At 38.5% G+C, this 19,168-nt stretch overlaps 1 protein-coding gene across 1 annotated transcript; it reads left to right on the forward strand.

The window, feature by feature from the left end:
• Positions 1 to 7,301: 7,301 nt before the first annotated feature.
• Positions 7,302 to 8,463, forward strand: LOC127438011 (uncharacterized). Its single transcript, XM_051693223.1, has one exon. It carries the CDS (start codon positions 7,385 to 7,387, stop codon positions 8,018 to 8,020), a length of 636 nt encoding a protein of 211 aa, XP_051549183.1. The 5' UTR covers positions 7,302 to 7,384; the 3' UTR covers positions 8,021 to 8,463.
• Positions 8,464 to 19,168: the final 10,705 nt, after the last annotated feature.

Here is a 19,168-nt window from a genome sequence, read left to right on the forward strand (position 1 = left end):
TTTTAATTGTGACATTAGTCATAATTACGCACCAGCCCCCCATTCTCATAACTGTAATGCAGTCCAATCTAATGCAATGAAATAAAGTAAAATAAAATAAAATTACTGTAATGTATTATTTAAATTGTAAAACATTCCATCATGGTAGTATTTGTAAGTAAAACACTCTGACATGTAACAGTAATCAGAATTTGTGGAGAAAATAAATCAATGTAAAGAAAATTTGAAACATACGCAGTTGCTGTAAATGCATTTCATTCCAAACTGAAAGTGAAACAAGTTGCCCCCTTTCTTTACCGATGGGTATTGCAGATAAAAGACGTTTGACTGTCATGATAATCAGCACGTAGACACTTGGGTGGCCAGTGGGAACATGAATGAGACACTTTAATGAGAATTATCCTCAAACAATGACCCACATCTCGCTAACAAACCTAGATCTCTAATGCGCATTGTTCTGCCTGTCAAGTTGCATCTGTTAGCGTTGCTAGAACACAAGGCCAGTGAAACAGGCCCATGAGAACTGTTCCCTCCTATGAGAATCAACACTCTACAGTCAGATCAGATTAAACTAAACTCTTCTTGATGGGAACTCTATGAATCTTAGAGACCACCTCAAATGGACTTTAACATTTACCGTCAGAATGTTCACATTAACTGGTGCAATTGAAACGCTGTTCACCACCTGTTAAATTAATGTTCCAGGTTCAATGCTAGTCAAGCTAAATTTACAGCATTCGTGGCATAATGTTGATTATTACAAAAAATTATTTTGACTCATCCCTCATTTATTTAAAAGAAAAATCATGGAGGACAGGGAGGCACTTACAATGGGGCCAGTGAAGGAGCCAGTCTATAAACATTAAAATACACTCTGTTTCAAAATTATAGCCACAAGACGTAAAAAATATACGTGTTAACGTGATTTTAGGGTGATAAAATCAGGGATTTGTCTGTGTTATGTCATTTACCAGTTTACCAGCATTATGCCATCATGATAACAAAGTTGTAATATTGGACATAACTTTACACAGATAAGTTAGTAAGCGATTTTATCAAACTAAAATCATGTTAACATGTATAATGTGTACATCTTATGGCTATACTTTTGAAACGGTGAATATTATAATATTTATAAACTGGCCCCATTCACTTCCATTGTAAGTACCTTACTGTAAATGCAATTATTTTTTATTTGATTTTTTAAAGAAACGGAGGACAAGTCAAAATTATTTTTTGCAGTTATCAACATTATGCTACAAATGCTGTTGACTGACCTTAACTTGTATTGAACCCTGAATATTCCTTTAAGTCTGGGCGTACACGGTGCGAGTTCTGACACTCGGGATGTGATGTAAAAATTGCTCTAATTTAGTGGTTCTTAGCTGGTGCATTGTAACCTAAAAATATTAATCCATTTCAATGTTTGGCCAAGAATATTTTTATTTACTTTTTACAATAAACGATTTATGTTATGTGTTGGGTTGCCACTTGATGTCCAATGTAAAATTCTATATGGATCCTGAAGCAAAACCAGCTCAGCTTAAAAGCACAAGCGCAATGCTCAAGCCCCACATACTCTACATACCAAGCTACATTGCTCCATACCACTGAAACCATGAAGTCATACTGATCGAGGCTCACACCTACAAGAGTATTCACCCTCATACCTGGGAGTGTGTGTAAAGTATGTATGTGTTTAAGTGTGTTCATTTTGATGAAGTAAAGCCCCGGCTGCCTTTCCTAAAGTAAACATGCCAGTTCAGAGGCAGGGATGCCAGACTCGTGGTTTCACCCGGAGCAGAAATTCCTCGACCCGTGCTCAGAAACCCTACTAACCACAGAGAGTGAGAAATGCAAGTACTGGCATTTGATTAGACGGAAGCACTTATTCATACAGTATCAGGAAAGAGTTGATGTCAGACACAGTGGGGGCAATCAGCTCATATGTGGCCAGTAGGCTTGATGAAAAGGTCACTGGCTTCTTTCAGTTTTGTGCATCTAAACTGACCCACATACTAGCTGACTGTATACTGCTACATATTCAGAAAAAAACTGTCAAACTGGACTAGCTATTTTTTACCTAGCTTCCAAAATAAAGGCAAGTTTTAGACTAAATTATTCTGTCCATACGGGTGTTTGACAACAACAACATTTATTTCTTGTGGAAGATAAGACTAAATCTGTTTAGTAGGAAATCTCTGCAATTATTCTGTGTTTACTGAAAAGCACATTAGTCAAAGGGATATAACGGAAAGAGAGATTCGGTATTTCATGCATAATGTACTTTTTTTTAGTCAACATCAAGAATTTAGATTAAAATGTATATGAATGTATAATGGAAAGTGTATTTATTACACTATAAAAAGTGGTAACCAGTGTTGGGCAAGTAACTTCAAAAAGTAATCAATTACAGATTACTAATTACTTCTCTGAAATTGTAATAAGATTACTTTACTGGAAGTTAATCGAAAAGTAATCACATTACTAATTACATGACTTTTAAGTTACTTCTTAAAACACATTTCACAAAAAACTTTGTTGTTTTCCGCTCAATGAATTCAAAATAATGTCTATATTATAATGTTTATATACAAGCCTTTCAGCTGACACAGAAACATGAACATATGAATATAAAGGCACAGTTATACTTTGTTTTTCAGAGTTCCGGATTGGATTGCACTCGGTTGACCGTGTTGCCTTTCAAAGTATACTCTTTTGACCGCGAGCGAACACGAATGTGTTCGACGCAAGCCCACTATGACTGTTTTGTCATACTCTTTTAGTCAGTGGCGAATTCTCAGAGATAGCAAAGCCTTCTCTGCTGGCCTAACATGCCAAATAAATATATATTTTTCATCCTTTCATTCTCAATCACCTTTTTGCCTATGTATTTTTAATCGCTTTCCACTCTTAATTAATCTACAAACAAATAGAGAAAAACGAAAAGTTTATCCAGTCAGAATGTATTCCTTGATGCTTACAAGCAAAGTGTGACAACTGTTTCACAAATCGCATGCCCGAAACAGCACATGAGTCCGAGCTCCACCCCCGTCAGGCCTTCAGAATTTACACAGAATCCCTCAATGGTGCAAATGAATGAGCAACTAAAGTCAGATTGTAAGATTCATCAGCCAATCAGATTGATTTATTTGTTCTTGGTGGGTGTGATCTTTAGGATATGTCCTGGTCGAGGCCTTCTAACTGGCCTTGAGTGACGCAATCACGCTTTAAGTGATGTACATAATTCAAGAGCGAAAAGCGTAAGATCAAGCTGTCTGATGAGTCATTGAGAAAGAGATCCTTATGGATTTAAAAACAGGACATGTTCTTGCATGACCGTGTGATTGCTTAATTTATTAAACAGGAAAGGAGGACTGATTTTCACTTCAAGTAAATTGGTAAGTGCTTTTTGCATTGTTATAGCAACATCAGGAGTTTTCTAAGTGTAAATTAAGCTGCTGGAGCATTCAGTGTCGGATCAAGTTTTGAAAAGTAGTGCTGCATTCCATTCAACTCGGAAAGTTGGATTTTACAACTTCCTACTAGGAAAAGTGCAATGGAATGCATCTTTAAGTCAGAATTACAACTTGTAGACTCGTGCAGAAATTCTCAACTCCGACATGTCGACACTCAAGGAGATATACAAAGTAAGTGATAAACATTCACTTTATTAAGTAATATCGATAGAGTTCGTTTCCACGTTACATGATATTAAAGCTTGTTTAACTAATGTCTGCAGAAAACATGGTGTATAAAACATGGTAAATTATAATCTCTTTTGATAATCGTACACCTTAGGCACAAATGCTAGCGCTGCAGCATTGTTTATCAGTTGGGTTGCTAGGAGACATCTCTAATGAGAGTCAAACCCGTGCTAACTAACGAGAGCATTGCAATTTTGTTTTCTTAAACGTCATCTTCCGAATATCGGGGAATGGAATGCATTTATGGTCGGAGATATCAAGTAGGAATATCCCTCATCCAGCATGAATGGAACACAGCATAACCGTGTACCCTGACGAAACAAAAAATATCGCAAATATTATTAGATAGATTTTTCCAGGTATTACAGACCTCCTTGGTAGATTCATATGAAAAATTATGATTTTTGAATGTCTGTTCAGGAGACGTTCATTTCACAAAACAGTCATGCTGCCGTTAAAATTAGGCTTGCTTGAGCATTAAGCATTGTTTCAAGTTTTGGCTTTCGTGCGTGGATGCGTTTTTGAAATGTCAATTGGTATTATTAGTTAGCTGCGACATAATGTATGATGCCCAAAGGCATAGGGTGTCTTATTCATTGTGAAACTGTGTTTTCTTAATGGCATGAATCACACTGAAGGCCTAGACTTTAAATGCACGGCCTGCCACTGCTTTTAGTACAGTCAATGGCAGGCGCATGTGCCGACGATGCACAAGGATGGGAACTGTCTGCATGTCGAGAAAATCTAGGTGGCACGTGAACAGTCTGCGCAGACTGTGCTGATGACGGAATTTGCATCACACATACTGTGCGTGGAGCGATCAACAACACAGACAACTGAAGTTGGCCTTAATTCATGTTTTAAATATACAGTATTCTACATAAATATTTAAAATATGTTTAACCCAAATAATGTACTTAAAATTAATTTAATTGAAAATCTGTAACAGTAATCTGATTACAAGAATTTAAAATGTAATGTGTTACACTTTGAGATATATATTAATACATTTTTTTAAATCAAAAGTTGTATTTGTTAACATTAGTAAATGCACTATGCACTAACTATTAAAATTTTATTTTTTATTAACTAATATTAACAAAGATGAATAAATGCTTTAACAAATATACAGTATTGCTAACTGTTTGTTCATGATACCTAATGCATTAACTAATGTTAATGAATGGAAACTTATTGTAAAGTGTTACCCTAATTACTTTGTAATCTAATTACACCCATACCAGTGGTAACCTGCAATTATTACCTTAAGGAGCTATTTCTACTTCTAATCAAAATGAGTTTTGTTGTTGTAACCTAATACATTCAGGTTGATTCGGGATGTTACATTTATTTATTTATTTATTTATTTTACTTGAATATAACCACATGAAGTTACCACATGAAGCAGATTTTTTTTTCACCTTTTTCCTTCACTAGTTCATTTTAAATGGCACTGCAGTGTGACAAATACATTTTTAAAAGTACAAAAATTCCAAGTAGTCCCTAAATTATTAGGTCATAGAAGTTGCATGCATAATAACTGTAAAAGAATTAGCACAATTAGGCTTAAATTGGGTTTTAGATTGAATATATCACGTCATACTGCAGGAAAACTTCCCAAAAGTATTTCCATATCAAGTTTATCTTACAGATAAAGGTTTTAGATAACATTTAAGGAACTTCCGGGTTTTTATTTCAGTGTTATGTTGCTAAAAGGTGCAATATGTAATATATTTACTATACTAAAGCATAAAATTATCATAATATGTTATCAGAGATTTAAGAAACATGCTAAGTTGAAATACTGGCTTCTCCGAAAACAAAGCTACAGCCAGTATATTCTACTTTGAAATGTCTGTTCCGGGCCGGAATTTCTGTTTGTGTTTTGGCCTGTGTGATCCCGCCCACTGCCAGTAGTTCGACACCCTGGGTTGCCAGATTTGAAACAAGTTAGCGGGCAAACACAGTGCTCTGCAGACATGGAAGCCAGCATTACATCTAGCTAACATTGACAGATTTATAAAAAAAAATCCACATGAGCTAGTTTATAATTTGCAACCAATAAAAACATTGCAAACATATATATTAGCTGATCAGCTTACAGTGTAAGGCTCGTCGCTTGCCATTGTCAGTTTGCTCGTTCCTGTTGCGTGTCCTCAACCTGGCAACCCGCATGAGCTTCGAGTCTGGGGAGGAGGTGCGGGTGAGACAACTCTCTCCAATATTTTGAATTTGGACTGCAGTACCCATTTTAAACGCTTGATGTCAATGTTAGATATTGCTCCTTTAATAATGAGATTAAACCAATTACAGTAAAATTTTTGACACTGTCATTTTGTGGTTAATACGTTTCTGAATGGCAATTCTTATGAAACCACTGTAAGGAAATCTCTGCATGTCTGCATTGCTTCGAAGCAAGCCTTGATATATTCAAGCCTCTGATGTGAAGTGAGGCACATCTTCTGCATGGCTCGATTCCAAACTTTTCACATCACCCCAGCTCTGTTAATGCAGCACACTTACAGTACACAAATGTTAAAACACATAAATAAATAAATAAAATATACCACAATCAAATAAATGGTAAATACATTTATTATAAATGCATTTATTTACAAATTTGGAAATATAAAAGATAATAATATTTGACCACATTTAATTATAATAATTTTATAATTATATATCACACATTATACATTTGCACATATACAGTGAAATTCTATTTTTCACATATCCCAGCTAAGCTGGGGTCAGAGTGCAGGGTCAGCCATGTTACAGCACCCCTGGAGCAGATAGGGTCAAGGGCCTTGCTCAAGGGCCCAACAGTGGCATCTTGGCAGTGTTGGGGCTTGAATCCCCAACCTTCTGATCAGTAACCCAGAGCCTTAACCACTGAGCCACCACCACACCATTTGTTCTCATTTACTCTTCTTTTGCAAAATGCATGAATAATTACAGATTATAGTATTATATATAAGCAAAGATGGAATACACTATTAAAAATAAAAAACATTTTGTTTTGAGTGAACTAGTTCTTTGCAGTATCACATATATTTAGCAATGATCCCTCTTCTTGTCAACTTTTTTCACTGAATATGGTACTTGAGTTGACTATGTGTGTGTGTGTGTGTGTGTGTGTGTGTGTGTGTGTGTGTGTGTGTGTTTGTGTTACAGTAAAGGGTCTTCTGATCAGTGTATTTGGATCTGTGGTCTTTAAAGCAAAAACTCAATGGTTTACAAAAGAACTAGGTAATAAAAAGTTCTTCATTGAGCTTATAAAGGTTCTCATATGGCATCAGACTGTAAAATAATTTTCTGATTTAACTGGAACCAAATTTACGAGTGTTTTTGCTGATCTAGTCATGTAAAACTTTACAACCTGTTAAAGTGAAATAACTTTATATAACGTTTATTATTAACTGAATGCAAGCAGAATTAGCTCACAGTGAGATGACTTCATGTATGTAAAGACTACAGAGTCTTTAAAAAAAAAGGAATTTTTTCGTTCAAATCATGTTTTTTCCGTCTTGAGTAACCAAGTGAAAGGTGTGGCCTTTTCTATGGGCGTCTCTTAAAATCTAAATATATAAACCTCAAGCTGAAGTCAGAGAAGTCAATCTGAGAACTAGGCAACGGCTAACATAGAGCAAAGCACGCAGAACTGACCTGAACTAAACATGCTAACCAGATCAGACAGCATGGTCTTCACATTACCGGCAAACTCTTTCTTCCAGTCGCAGCCGCCGCAGTTTGATTTCAGACCGATCGTGGCACGCAACACCGAGCCAGAGATCTTCACCTTCGAGCGGATCCCGCAGCAGCAGCAGCCGCTCCCTGGCCGCGGAGCTCCAGTGCGCCCTCGCAAGAGGAACACCCGGGTCATGTACCCCTCAAAAGTGCGCAAATATCTGCCACCGCCCGAGAAGAGCCCTGCTAAACGCTGGCTGCTCATCCTGTGCCTGGTGGTCTTAATGCAGATCTACACAGAGGATGAAACCGTGGAGACCACGCAGAGTGAAGGTCCAGCCTTCACCGATACCACATCATACAACGTTCTATCCTTCCAGTCCCCTGAGGAGCAAGCCAGAGAGATGATGGGGAATTGTCTGGAGGACTTCACCCAGACACCTCACAAGCAGCTCCAGGCCAGCAGCGACGAGAAGGAGGTCGAGAACTCTTGGTTTCTGAACACTACATGCCCAAGCTCACACTGGGAAGAAGACATGACAGCTCTCTACCAGCAAAGCCGGAGGAGTGGATACGTGGTGGCTCTTCTCTACCCGGTGTACCACACACTTGGCCCAGAGAACTGAACGAACTGAGAAATAGACTTTGGAGGAACAAAATCACCACTTTGAACCTTCTTGGTTTAAAGGTGGAAGAGAAATAGGCTCCTGTGGTACCAAGAGGTGCTTGGAGAACCTCGAAGGAGAGGGAGAGATGATGGAGACATTTGATGGACTGACTTAGACTTTATAATGGAATGAAACTTGAATGGCTCATTTAGATTTAATTGAAGTTCTCTTGAAGTGTAGACATTTACAAGTAGACAAAACTCTGTGTGAGGATGTCACAATGATCATTTGTGTTGCTGAACGCTGCCACTCACAGAAATACTTGAAGCTCACGTTGAAGATTTTATGTGTTAAATGAAGACATGTTTGTTGTAGCTATTATTTAATGGTATTTATTTATTGTTATTGACTTATTTATTTCTTATTGCCTTGTGAAAATAAATGTGACATTAACTTCTTAACTTCTTTTTATAACTGTGTTCTCATAATTACAACATTATTAGTGCTTACAATGAGTATACATCAACTTCTCAGTTCCACACCATATGATTCACAAAGTGCAAGACCATTTTAACAGCCTTTTGGCTAACGTCTAATTAATATGAAACAATTACATATACCATTTCTGACATGTGTTGTACTTTACATATCTACATTCATGAACATTTATGCTAAGAATATTTTAAAAGCCTTTATGTTAGTGAACCTGACAGAAATAGTGGAATAGAAATAGCCAACTCTATGCAATTGTGAATTTTGAATCTATTGTTTGGTACTAAAGTACTAGATATTCATCATGATATCATGATTTTAACACCAGTAATGGCATGATTTATGAGCATTATATATATATATATATATATATATATATATGAGGGGCTGTGATGTTCATCTTATGAATAAAGTAACAATGACCACAGTAACATTTTCTGTTTTTTTTAATCACTTCTCATTACATGAGTTGTATTAAAAGGCCATCATAAACAAAACCTTACTGAAACATTTCTAAACAAAACTACATGACAAGTAACTTTTCAAAGGGAAAATACAGTGTGTTGCCAATCCAATGCAGTATTGCTTAATTTGGAGATGGAAATTGGACAGGAACTAAAAAGAGGAAATGCCCAGATCATCAAAAGTTATGCAGAATCAAAGACAACTCATTGTTCTGTCTGTTTTCCATTAGGATTACCCTGTCTGCCCAAACCCAACAATGTTTCCAGTTTTAAAACAATCTTTTGTATTAACAGGAGAATTAAAACAGGTCTTAGAGTGTAAAAATACTAAAGAAAGAGTAATATGGCATATAATGCTGTTTTTGGTAGAATATACAAAATGTGTTTATTAGACTGACTGCATGTATTTCATTTGGAATATTAGGCTATACTGTTGTTGCAAAACGGTCGCTTTAATTCTTTGCGTGATTTAAAGACTCTAAAATGCATGAATTACTGTATGTTTAAGAATGATTGTGTACAATAGCAGTCAAAAGTATAGACACGCATATCATTTATTTTTAGAATAAGTGTGGAGTCATCAAAACTATGAAATAACACAAATGGAAGTGTGGAAATTATGTAGTGATTGAAATATTTAATCAGAACTATCTGGTATTTTAGCTTCTTCAAAGTAGTCATACTGTACTTTGCCTTGATTATTCTCAAAATCAACTTCATGAGATGCTAACCTGGAATGCTTTTTAAACAGTATTTTTAAACAGTACAGTGTTCCCATATACTGAACATTTGTTGGCTGCTTTTCCTTCACTACAGTATTTGGTTCAACTCATCCATTCAAATATTATTATTATTATTATTATTATTATTATTATTATCATATTCTTTTGATAAAAAGAATTTAAAAATGTTTTATTTTAATTGTATAATAATTATAAAATGTATAATCTATTATCAAATTTAATAATAATTATAATAAATGTTATTATTATTGTAATAGAATGCTTAAATAATGTAACAATATTTTAAAGAATATTGTTATTTTTCTAATAGTATTTTATTTTATAATAATAGTAAAAAATAATATATTATAAAATACAATAATACAATTCTTATTATTAATATAACTTTTAATTTTGTAAAGAAATTAATTCATAGGCACAATTTACCTTTTGGTAATTGTCTACCAAACTAATTTCAAGCATTTAAGCAAAAAGCCTCCAGATCAAATGGTTTTTAAGATTGTGAGAAACAATAATTCAATCAAGTGTGTCCAAACTTTTAACTGGCCTTATATAAGAAGATTTTTGATACATCCAGAGCCTTTAAATTTTATTTTACTCTTAGAAAGGTATGATGTGGGGGCCTGGGTAGTTCAGTGAGTATTGACGCTGACTACCACCCCTGGAGTCGTGAGTTCAAATCCAGGGCGTGCTGAGTGACTGAGTGATCCAGGTCTCTTAAGCAACCAAATTGGCCCGGTTGCTAGGGAGGGTAGAGTTGCATGGAGTAACCTTTTCGTGGTTGCAATTAGGGGTTCTCGCTCTCAATGGGGCGTGTGGTAAGTTGTGCGTGGATCGCGGAGAGTAGCATGAGCCTCCCATGCTGTGAGTCTCCACTGTGTCATGCACAGCGAGCCACGTGATAAGATGCGTGGATTGACTGTCTCAGAAGCGGAGGCAACTGAGACTTGTCCTCTGCCACCCGGAGTAACCGCGCCACCCCGAGGACCTACTAAGTAGTGGGAATTGGGCGTTCCAAATTGGGAGAAAAAGGGGATAAATAAAAAGAAAGGTATGATGTGACCATTTAAAGAATTCTCAACTAATATAGTAAACGAACACAAACACACATACAGGTTCTGCAGGCACGTGTTGTGACCACAACAGGAAGTTGTGGCCAGCATCCCACAAGGAAAGCACCAGTGTTTATGGAAGATCTCCCTATATACTTCCTCTTCAAAGCACATAAAACAACAACTTCTTTCCCCAACAACAAAGTCATATTAGACAGTGTGGTCTACATTTCAACTCCCCCAGACTAAACCTCCCAGTTTTCTTTGTTTTCTTTGTTTTCTTCTTTCATATCTCCCCCTCTCCCCCTTTTATGCCTCTGTGAGCTGGCATTCCAGAACCATGAGTCAAGTGGCACCACAAGCTCTGTATGAATCCCGCCTACAACTCTGAATCCAGAGAGGGAAAGGGAGGAACCCGAAGGTATGGTATAAGAAAAGATACGGCTGTGTGAAAAACAGGAGAAATCGCTATGGCCAAGGTGTGTTAGGCCTGTTGGGGCATGAACAAAGACAGAATGTTCATAGAGAACAGTTTTAACCCTGACACACACATATGAACCCAAACAAAAACTGACACTGGCTGTACAAAGGCCACAGGTTCTTTTCTAGAATTCTATATTGAAGAAATGCATTACAAGAGTGAGTATGGGGATAAATTACATGTGACTAGCCCAAACGTTCTACCAAAGCATTTCCAGTTTGTCCAATGAGCCCTCAGTGTGACCTTAAGAGTATATAGAGATGTTTTGGAGTGCATAAACTCTGGCAACGTGCAATAAAACCTCTCGGCCATCATTACAAATAATGTAATTTACAATCCAAACATTTGTGCGTGGCAAATTCATTATGAAGTTTTGCATATATTTAAGTCAAAATATTTCCAACCTGGTCTTATAGAATCACGTAACTAAACCTAAATTTTTTGCAGCAACAACAATGACTTCATTGAGCTCATCGTATCGAGCGTTGCACTTATGATGCAAAGGACCGGGGAACGAGTCCTGAAGAGCATGCGAGTCAAGACGTGAGTGTCACGGTCCTGTCACTCTGTCAGTCTGGGTTTTGGTCTTACAGGACCGTGGCATTATCCGCCCATGTCTGTCTTTGTGTGAGCGCACGGTTTCAGTTATATTCCCTGCCGCACACTCTTCTGTCTGTTGTGTTTCATGTCTGGAGTGTGGTGTCTGGGTCCTGACTTCCTGTCTAGTTTGGTTCCGGTCTGTATCGGGACCCAGACAATCATACTCCTTGTCTGTCTGTTATTGACGTGGGTGCATCGCGCTTGTGTCATCTTGGCAGTATGCACTTGCGTCAATAATCTATGTCAGTCTTTGTGTCTGTCTCTCATGAGTGGACGCGCGTTGCGCTCGCTTTGTGCTATGCGCCCGGGTCGCGAGCTGTTTTGTTTGTCGATTGGCACGAGTGTATATCGCCTCAATGTCTTGGCGGTGTGCGCTCATGCCTTTCAGATGTTTTGCCTTCTTGTGAGAGCATTGTTTCTGTATCGGCATGTGCTTCTCTTTCTTACGTCACACCCTGCCTCATTGTTTGCTCATTATTGTTTCATTAGTAACACCTTACCTATATTAACCCGCTTGATTTCTCTCCCTATTTTTGCCTCCTCGTGTGTGCTGTCCAGTGCCAGTTCGTCTTGTTCTCTAGTCAGTCCTGTGTGTGTTTTCTAGTGTCCTGTCAATCCTGTTCCTCAACCTGGTTCCTGGTCCGGTCAGTCCTGTTTCCCTCTGCCCCTCGTGGGATTTTGTTTATTTTATTAATAAAGTATTTTTGGTTTTGAACTTTGCGTTTGGGTCCTCATCTCTGCAACACTCCTGACAGTGAGCCGAAAGTGTCATAGAAGCACCACAAAATGATATTGTTGCTTCAGTAATTGCGTTTTTCTTCTGACATTTGCTTGTTATGACACTATCGTTTAGGTTTAGGTTTAAGGTTTAGGTTAGGTTTTATTGATTTTAAACTCGATAGAGCATTAACCTTAAAAACCTCATCCATTTTTGAGAAAATGTAGCTCTTTCTCAGCACCACACAGTGGACATTTCACCTCGGAACTGCTGCTTTATGTGCAATGAACCACCTGATAATCACTTTGCAAAAATGTTGCCAGAATACTGCGCAATTTGATTGCAGTTCAATAAATGTAGTTAATTATAACATAACGTCTTACAAGTTATGCGCTATAGTAAAAGTGTTTTGATGTCATAAGATAGCATTGCGTGAGGAATAGGGTAAAAAGTAAGTGTTTATGAATGGAGTATCTGGTGTTTAACTTTGATTTGTATGAAAGTGAATAAAGGTCATTGGTGTTGTAGCACCTCTAGTGTTCATTTCACTAGGAAACAGTGGTGATAGGTCCAACGAGCCACATAAAAATACTTTTGGAAAAATTTACTGTAAGTATATGCTGCGTGATTCTATGAATCCCAGTTCTCAGTACCAACAATATTCTGCTTGCTCAGAAATCAGAGCTGTGTAAATAGTGCTATCAGTGCATCATTTGGTGTTGTAAGACTTTGGTCATAACTGCATACATAAGTGCTATTTTTAGAGGCATGTATGGCATTATTAGAATTAAACTGGAGTCTGAAAATGGCTCATTAAGGAAAAGAATGGGAATGTTGTATAATGCTGATGGAATGGTAAATATTCAAGGCTGGGGTATACTGTGGCAAGGGCGTATCAGCCACAGGGGATGTGGGGGACATGTCCCCCTCACTCTTTAAAAAGGTTATTTTGTCCCCCGTACTTTTTCAAGCTAAGCCCATATCATGTCCAAATGGTAGATGTGTATACAGTATTCTTTGCGTTTTGTTACTTTGGGCTGATTGAGCAACCATCCAGCCAATCACAGGTGAGTTTCATGAGCCGAAAAAACCCTTACGTAATAGACCGTCAGTCAGACAGTCTAATCAACGTGGCTGTGAAATGCACTGCAGAAAAAAAACAAAAGACAATCTTTCTTTTAAGCACACATTGTAAGTGGAGTTTATATCAGCGCCTGTGTCTTCAATAAGTTATTCTTTTTACATTGTTTATGATGTAAATGTTTGATCGGTTCTTTTTGCCAATTTAAGCAGATTACTAGATGTGTGTTAAATATGTAAGCTATTTTTAATATCAGCTCCTGTTTTTTTTACCTCTATGTTGGTGTGCAGTCGACAATCTGTAGGAAAAAAGATAGATCTGCTGTGTTCATAGAACACTTAAGCATTTTACTGAAGTGAACAGATATGTAGACACGCTTTTTATACTTGAAAATGTACAGACGTTATTGAAACTCATTATAATTATTATAAGACTATTATTGTTGTCTTTTGATAAAAGTCATGCTCAGCAACTCACAAACTGTAGGGAAATGATAGATTTGCTTTGTTCTTACAATGCTTAAAACCTCCACTAAAGTCTCTTTGTAGGTCTGTAGACATAAAAATTTTAAAGAATTAAAATGTTCTTTTGATCGGTGATTCAGTGACTAACTAATTTCACACAAGACACTCATTTGTCGCCACCTTCTGGAATCACCAGAAATGGTCACTGAACGAATCATTTAATGGATCTGAATGAATTTTGGTGAACATAGTCAAAACACTCGAACCACTTGTATAAATGTAAATACTGCAATGCACAAACACAGAGTAAAAAATAAAATTGTGCACATGCGCAATTGTCATTATTGTAATTGATTAAATAATTTATTAAGGACCAGCTTGTGCTCAATCTTTTATTGTAATGTGTGAAACAGAAGCAAGTGCTCCACAAGATGAACAAATGTTTTTTGTTTTTTTGCAATTAATTTGCAATACTTGAAACTTTAAAATACTAAAAATATAAGTATATAATACTTATATCATACTTATATATTAATATATACTGTAATATATTAAAACTGCACTGTAAGTGTTGGGTCTGTGCGAGCCACCTTCTGACAGCCGTGTCCCCCCAATTTTAAAATGACTGCTACGCCCCTGTACTGTGGGTCATATTTTAATGGACATTCTGGAATTCAGGTAAAAGAATTCAAAACACACCTTAATGCTCAGTGAATGGCATGATGACTAACTATCATTACAGTTTTTCTCAATCACTTTGGCTCATTTTGTCTTAACATTCTCTAAACTGTTCCTAAAATGTAGCAACTCACCCAAAACATTTAATTCATGCTTCAAAACCTAGTTATTGTGTCAGTAAATTGGCCAATGCCACCAAAATGAAAAGTTTTTTTTGTCATCGTGTGAGCTGTACTGGTTAAAACGTTTAGATGTTTTTCACCGTGGCAGTCAATCCTGGAAATGTTTGTTATATACAAATTTCATTTTTGTTCTTCTTTTTTGTTGACACTGACTGTTTACTGTACTAGCTTATACAAGAATGTCAGTTTTGTCTAGCTGAATGCTATTGTGTTTCACTCTGAGCTTATTAGATACCGATTTTAACAGTAGGTAAAAGTTTACTGGGAAAAGTCAATAATGTACAATACTGTAGTACACAGAAAAAGGATATGCACATTTGTATGTACACAGTAAATGTATTTTTATAGCAATGTGTTACATGTAAACAGAAAATTCACATTTTCATGTCCATTTTTACACATTTCTTACATGTAAAGTCATATACAGTGAACAGAAAATTACCACAAAATGACAACCATGCAAAAAAACAACAACAAAAAAACGCAACAATGAAAAAACATTCCACGTCATAGATATTTATGGAATATACATGTATATCTGACAGATTTTGATAACTGAATGGATTGTTTTGCATGCTATGGCTCACAAGATGAAAGAATGTTTAGAAGTTGTGAAGAGTATGACAGTTTCACTGAGAATCAACTCATCGGTTTTGATCTATAAGCCATATGCATTTAGTTATTGTGCAAATTGTAGACAATAGTACTTACTCTTTTGCACACATGTGCCAAAACACGTGCAATTTGCTTAAATGAATAAGAAATTCAAATCTGGTGTGAACAAAAACTAATTGTTCAGAGATTTGAACTTATTGTTTTGAAAAAAAAAAAAATTCTCATTCGAGAACTGAGCCAAAGTGATTGAGAAAAACCGCAAATGTAAAGAATCAAAAAACTTCAAGAAATTATTAGAATCTGTCTCGAAATGAAAGTGAGAGGAAACTGAAGCAGAAAACCGAATGTGTGAAATCATTCCGGATGAATGCTAGTGATGAAGTGACAAACTGATCAAAGAATGGGGTGGGTCCTACCATCACATATGATTAAGTTGCATTCAATCGTAGCAAGTTTGGGCAAGGGTGCCCACAGGAAAGAAACTGATGCAGTGATGAGCTTTCAAAGTTATTCTGCATTGCGTAAGGTTACATACTTCTTTGTGGCATGATTTGTTACAGTTGTAAAGCCACTTAGAATGCAGGTACGACCACAATTTAAGTTTCAGGAGTGGCATAAATGGCTGAAATATATCTATCTATCTATCTATACATACATACATACATACATACATACATACATGCATGTACAGTATATATACAGTATATTGGATGATATTACTTTATTCTGCGATCAGTTCTGATTGCAGAATTCAATAATATCACCTGATAGTTGTATATTTAATTAGCCTGCCATAACTTTAAAACAACAACAACATTGTTTTACTACAGTAACCCTAGTTTAACACTGGTATTTGTAGTATTTGTAGTAAAACCATTGTTTCTGCCAAGAAAATGGTTACTAAAGTCATAGTTAATAAAATAGTACTATAGTAAAAATCATGGTTAATTTTTGTAAGGGTTACACAAATACGGTGACAACTTTAAATTTAACAAATGTATACTTAATATACACTATTAAACTAGACAACACAGTATTTTATATAACAGAATCGAAATATGGTGATAAATAGCAGCAATACACTAAATATTTTGCTTCAAAAAAGACAATGCCCTGTTCAGGCTGTGCGGGGCTCAAGTGAATCAGTGAATCTTTTATGTTAACTATTTAATTTACATGAATCGTCCGAAGGAGTCAACTCACTAAAATGAATCCATGTTCCCTACGCTAAATGAAAGGGAATCGTCTATTTTTTGGAGTGACTATTTGCAATAGGTGTAAATAGCACCTGCCACACAGAGCAACTATTTGTACTCCAATAGTCAGGTGGAAACTAAGAAGTTAAAGACAAACTGCACCCCCAAGTTTTGCTGTAATGGCATAGTGTGTGAAGACAGTGAGGATGTGTATTTTATGTGTGGACGGACCGGGGTTCGATTCCCCCTTTGTCCCACTTTTCATTCTGTTTCCTGTCTCCACTCTTAATATTTCCTTTAATACTACTTATAAAAATTTTAAAAATTATTATAAAAGTTGATTGTCTCGCAGTGATTTGGTCAAGGTGACGGTCGGGGAGTTGAGAGAAAGATCTGAGCTGGGTAAAATTAACCATGGTTTTACTATAGTAATATTGTAATAACGTCCTGGTTCCTTGCGTAACCTCCGTTCCCCGATGGAGGGAACGAGACATTGTGTCCATGTAGTGACACTGGGGGTCATTCTTGGGAGCCCGAAACTTTGAAAAAAGGCCAATGAAAATTGGTGAATGGTATTTGCATACCACTCCCCCGAACATACGGGTATAAAAGGAGCTGGTATGCAACCACTCATCCAGATTTTGTGCTGAGGAGCCGAGACAAGGTCCGGGCCACTTCAGCGGGTAGTCCAGCGTTGTGACAGGAGGGACATAACGTCTCGTTACCTCCATCAGGGAACGGAGGTTATGCAAGTAACCAGGACGTTCCCTATCTGTCACTCACTCGACGTTGTGTCGATGTAGTGACACTAGAGGTCCCTATACGAAACGCCACAACTGGCTGAATTGTGTTACGTGAACTGGCGGTGTGTGACGGGCAGACCACAGTGTGCCTCGTAGCCAGCACACCAGGCCGACACGTGACCTCCCCCAATGCTGTTATGAGTGTCGAACGGCCCTTCGGGGACAAGTTGACTGCCCAAAAGATAGAGACAGGCTAGCCCAGTCGTGGCCTCTTATCCTCTTTTTTTTCCTCTCCCCAAAAAAAGAGTGAAATTTGTTAACCGACTGGGGCCACCAGGTCTAAGTCGGGGGGTGTCCTCCCAAGGGGAAGACACTGCGGAGACCACACCCCGGCCAGAGAGAAGGGGGGGGGGGGGGGGGTATTTTGAGTGGAAATATGTCACATGGTTTTGCCGAGCTTTGTCGGAAGTATGTCATGTGGAGAAGTCCCATGGTAGGTCCTACCCTACGGGGGAGGAGTCTCTACAAACATGGTGACTGGGGCAGAGGGGCCTCTGCCCAAGGAAGACGCAGTTTACCAACAGGGAAACAAATTAGTGGAAGATATACGTCGCATGGGGTTACCTATGGGGAACCAACACATGCGGAACACCTACCCCAGTACAGGGCTCAGTTAGCACATGTACTGAGCCGGCAGCGAGTTTCTCCGCAAAAATCATCCAGGGAACACAGTTTGTGAACACTACTGGGAGTCAACAGTGCACGTCTTCAGCTCAGGGGAGGCGAAAGCCGCTATGCGCAAGCGATACACCCGGCCAGCTGTCCCAAACTTACCTGCTTGTGCCTGCCACTACACGGGATGAAACCGGTTCCACCCGGAGATTGTAGAACCTCGCAAAGGTGTTGGGTGTTGCCCAGCCCGCTGCTCTGCAAAAGTCTGTTAGAGAGGCGCCACTGGTAAATGCCCAGGAGGCCACCACACTCCTGGTAGAATGGGCTCATAGCCCTGCCGGGGGTGGCACGTCCTGGGCGTGATATGTCATTGTTATTGCGTCAATGACCCAGTGGGCGATCCTCTGCTTGGAGACAGAGCTTCCTTTCCGCTATCCACCAAAGCAGACAAAGAGCTGCTCAGAGACACTAAAGCTCTGCGTGAGATCCAATTAGATGCGTAAAGCGCGCAACGTCAGGGCTGGGTCTGCCTCCTCCTGGGGCAGCGCTTGCAGGTTCACCACCTGATCCCTAAAAGGGGTCTGAGACCCCGCCTGGCGAACTGAATCGCGTAGCCGAGTCGGACGGTCCGGACCAGCCATCGTGACGGGTTGGAAAGCGCAAGCCACGCGTCCAAGCTCCGGGCAAGGGGGACCAAGGGGACAATCTCGTCGGACGTACCGGCGGGTGGGGCCTCACGGCGGGGCGGAGCTCGAGGTGCCACACCATGTCGTGGCCGTGCTGAGTCTAGGGTCATTGAAGCACTTACCTGGCTCCTTGTGACCACCCCTGGAACAGCCTGGAACGGGGGAGGAAGAGGCCTGTCCTCGTGACCCGTGGAGACCGTCACATCGGGGGTGGATTTGTGCCACAGCTGGGTATGCAGGGGCGGGGAGACCGCCAGTGGAGCGGCAAACCTGCCAAAATGGAATGGTGGACGGTGGTC

Source organism: Myxocyprinus asiaticus, chromosome 4, assembly GCF_019703515.2.
Source record: "Myxocyprinus asiaticus isolate MX2 ecotype Aquarium Trade chromosome 4, UBuf_Myxa_2, whole genome shotgun sequence".
In the NCBI taxonomy this organism is placed as follows: Eukaryota; Metazoa; Chordata; class Actinopteri; order Cypriniformes; family Catostomidae; genus Myxocyprinus; species Myxocyprinus asiaticus.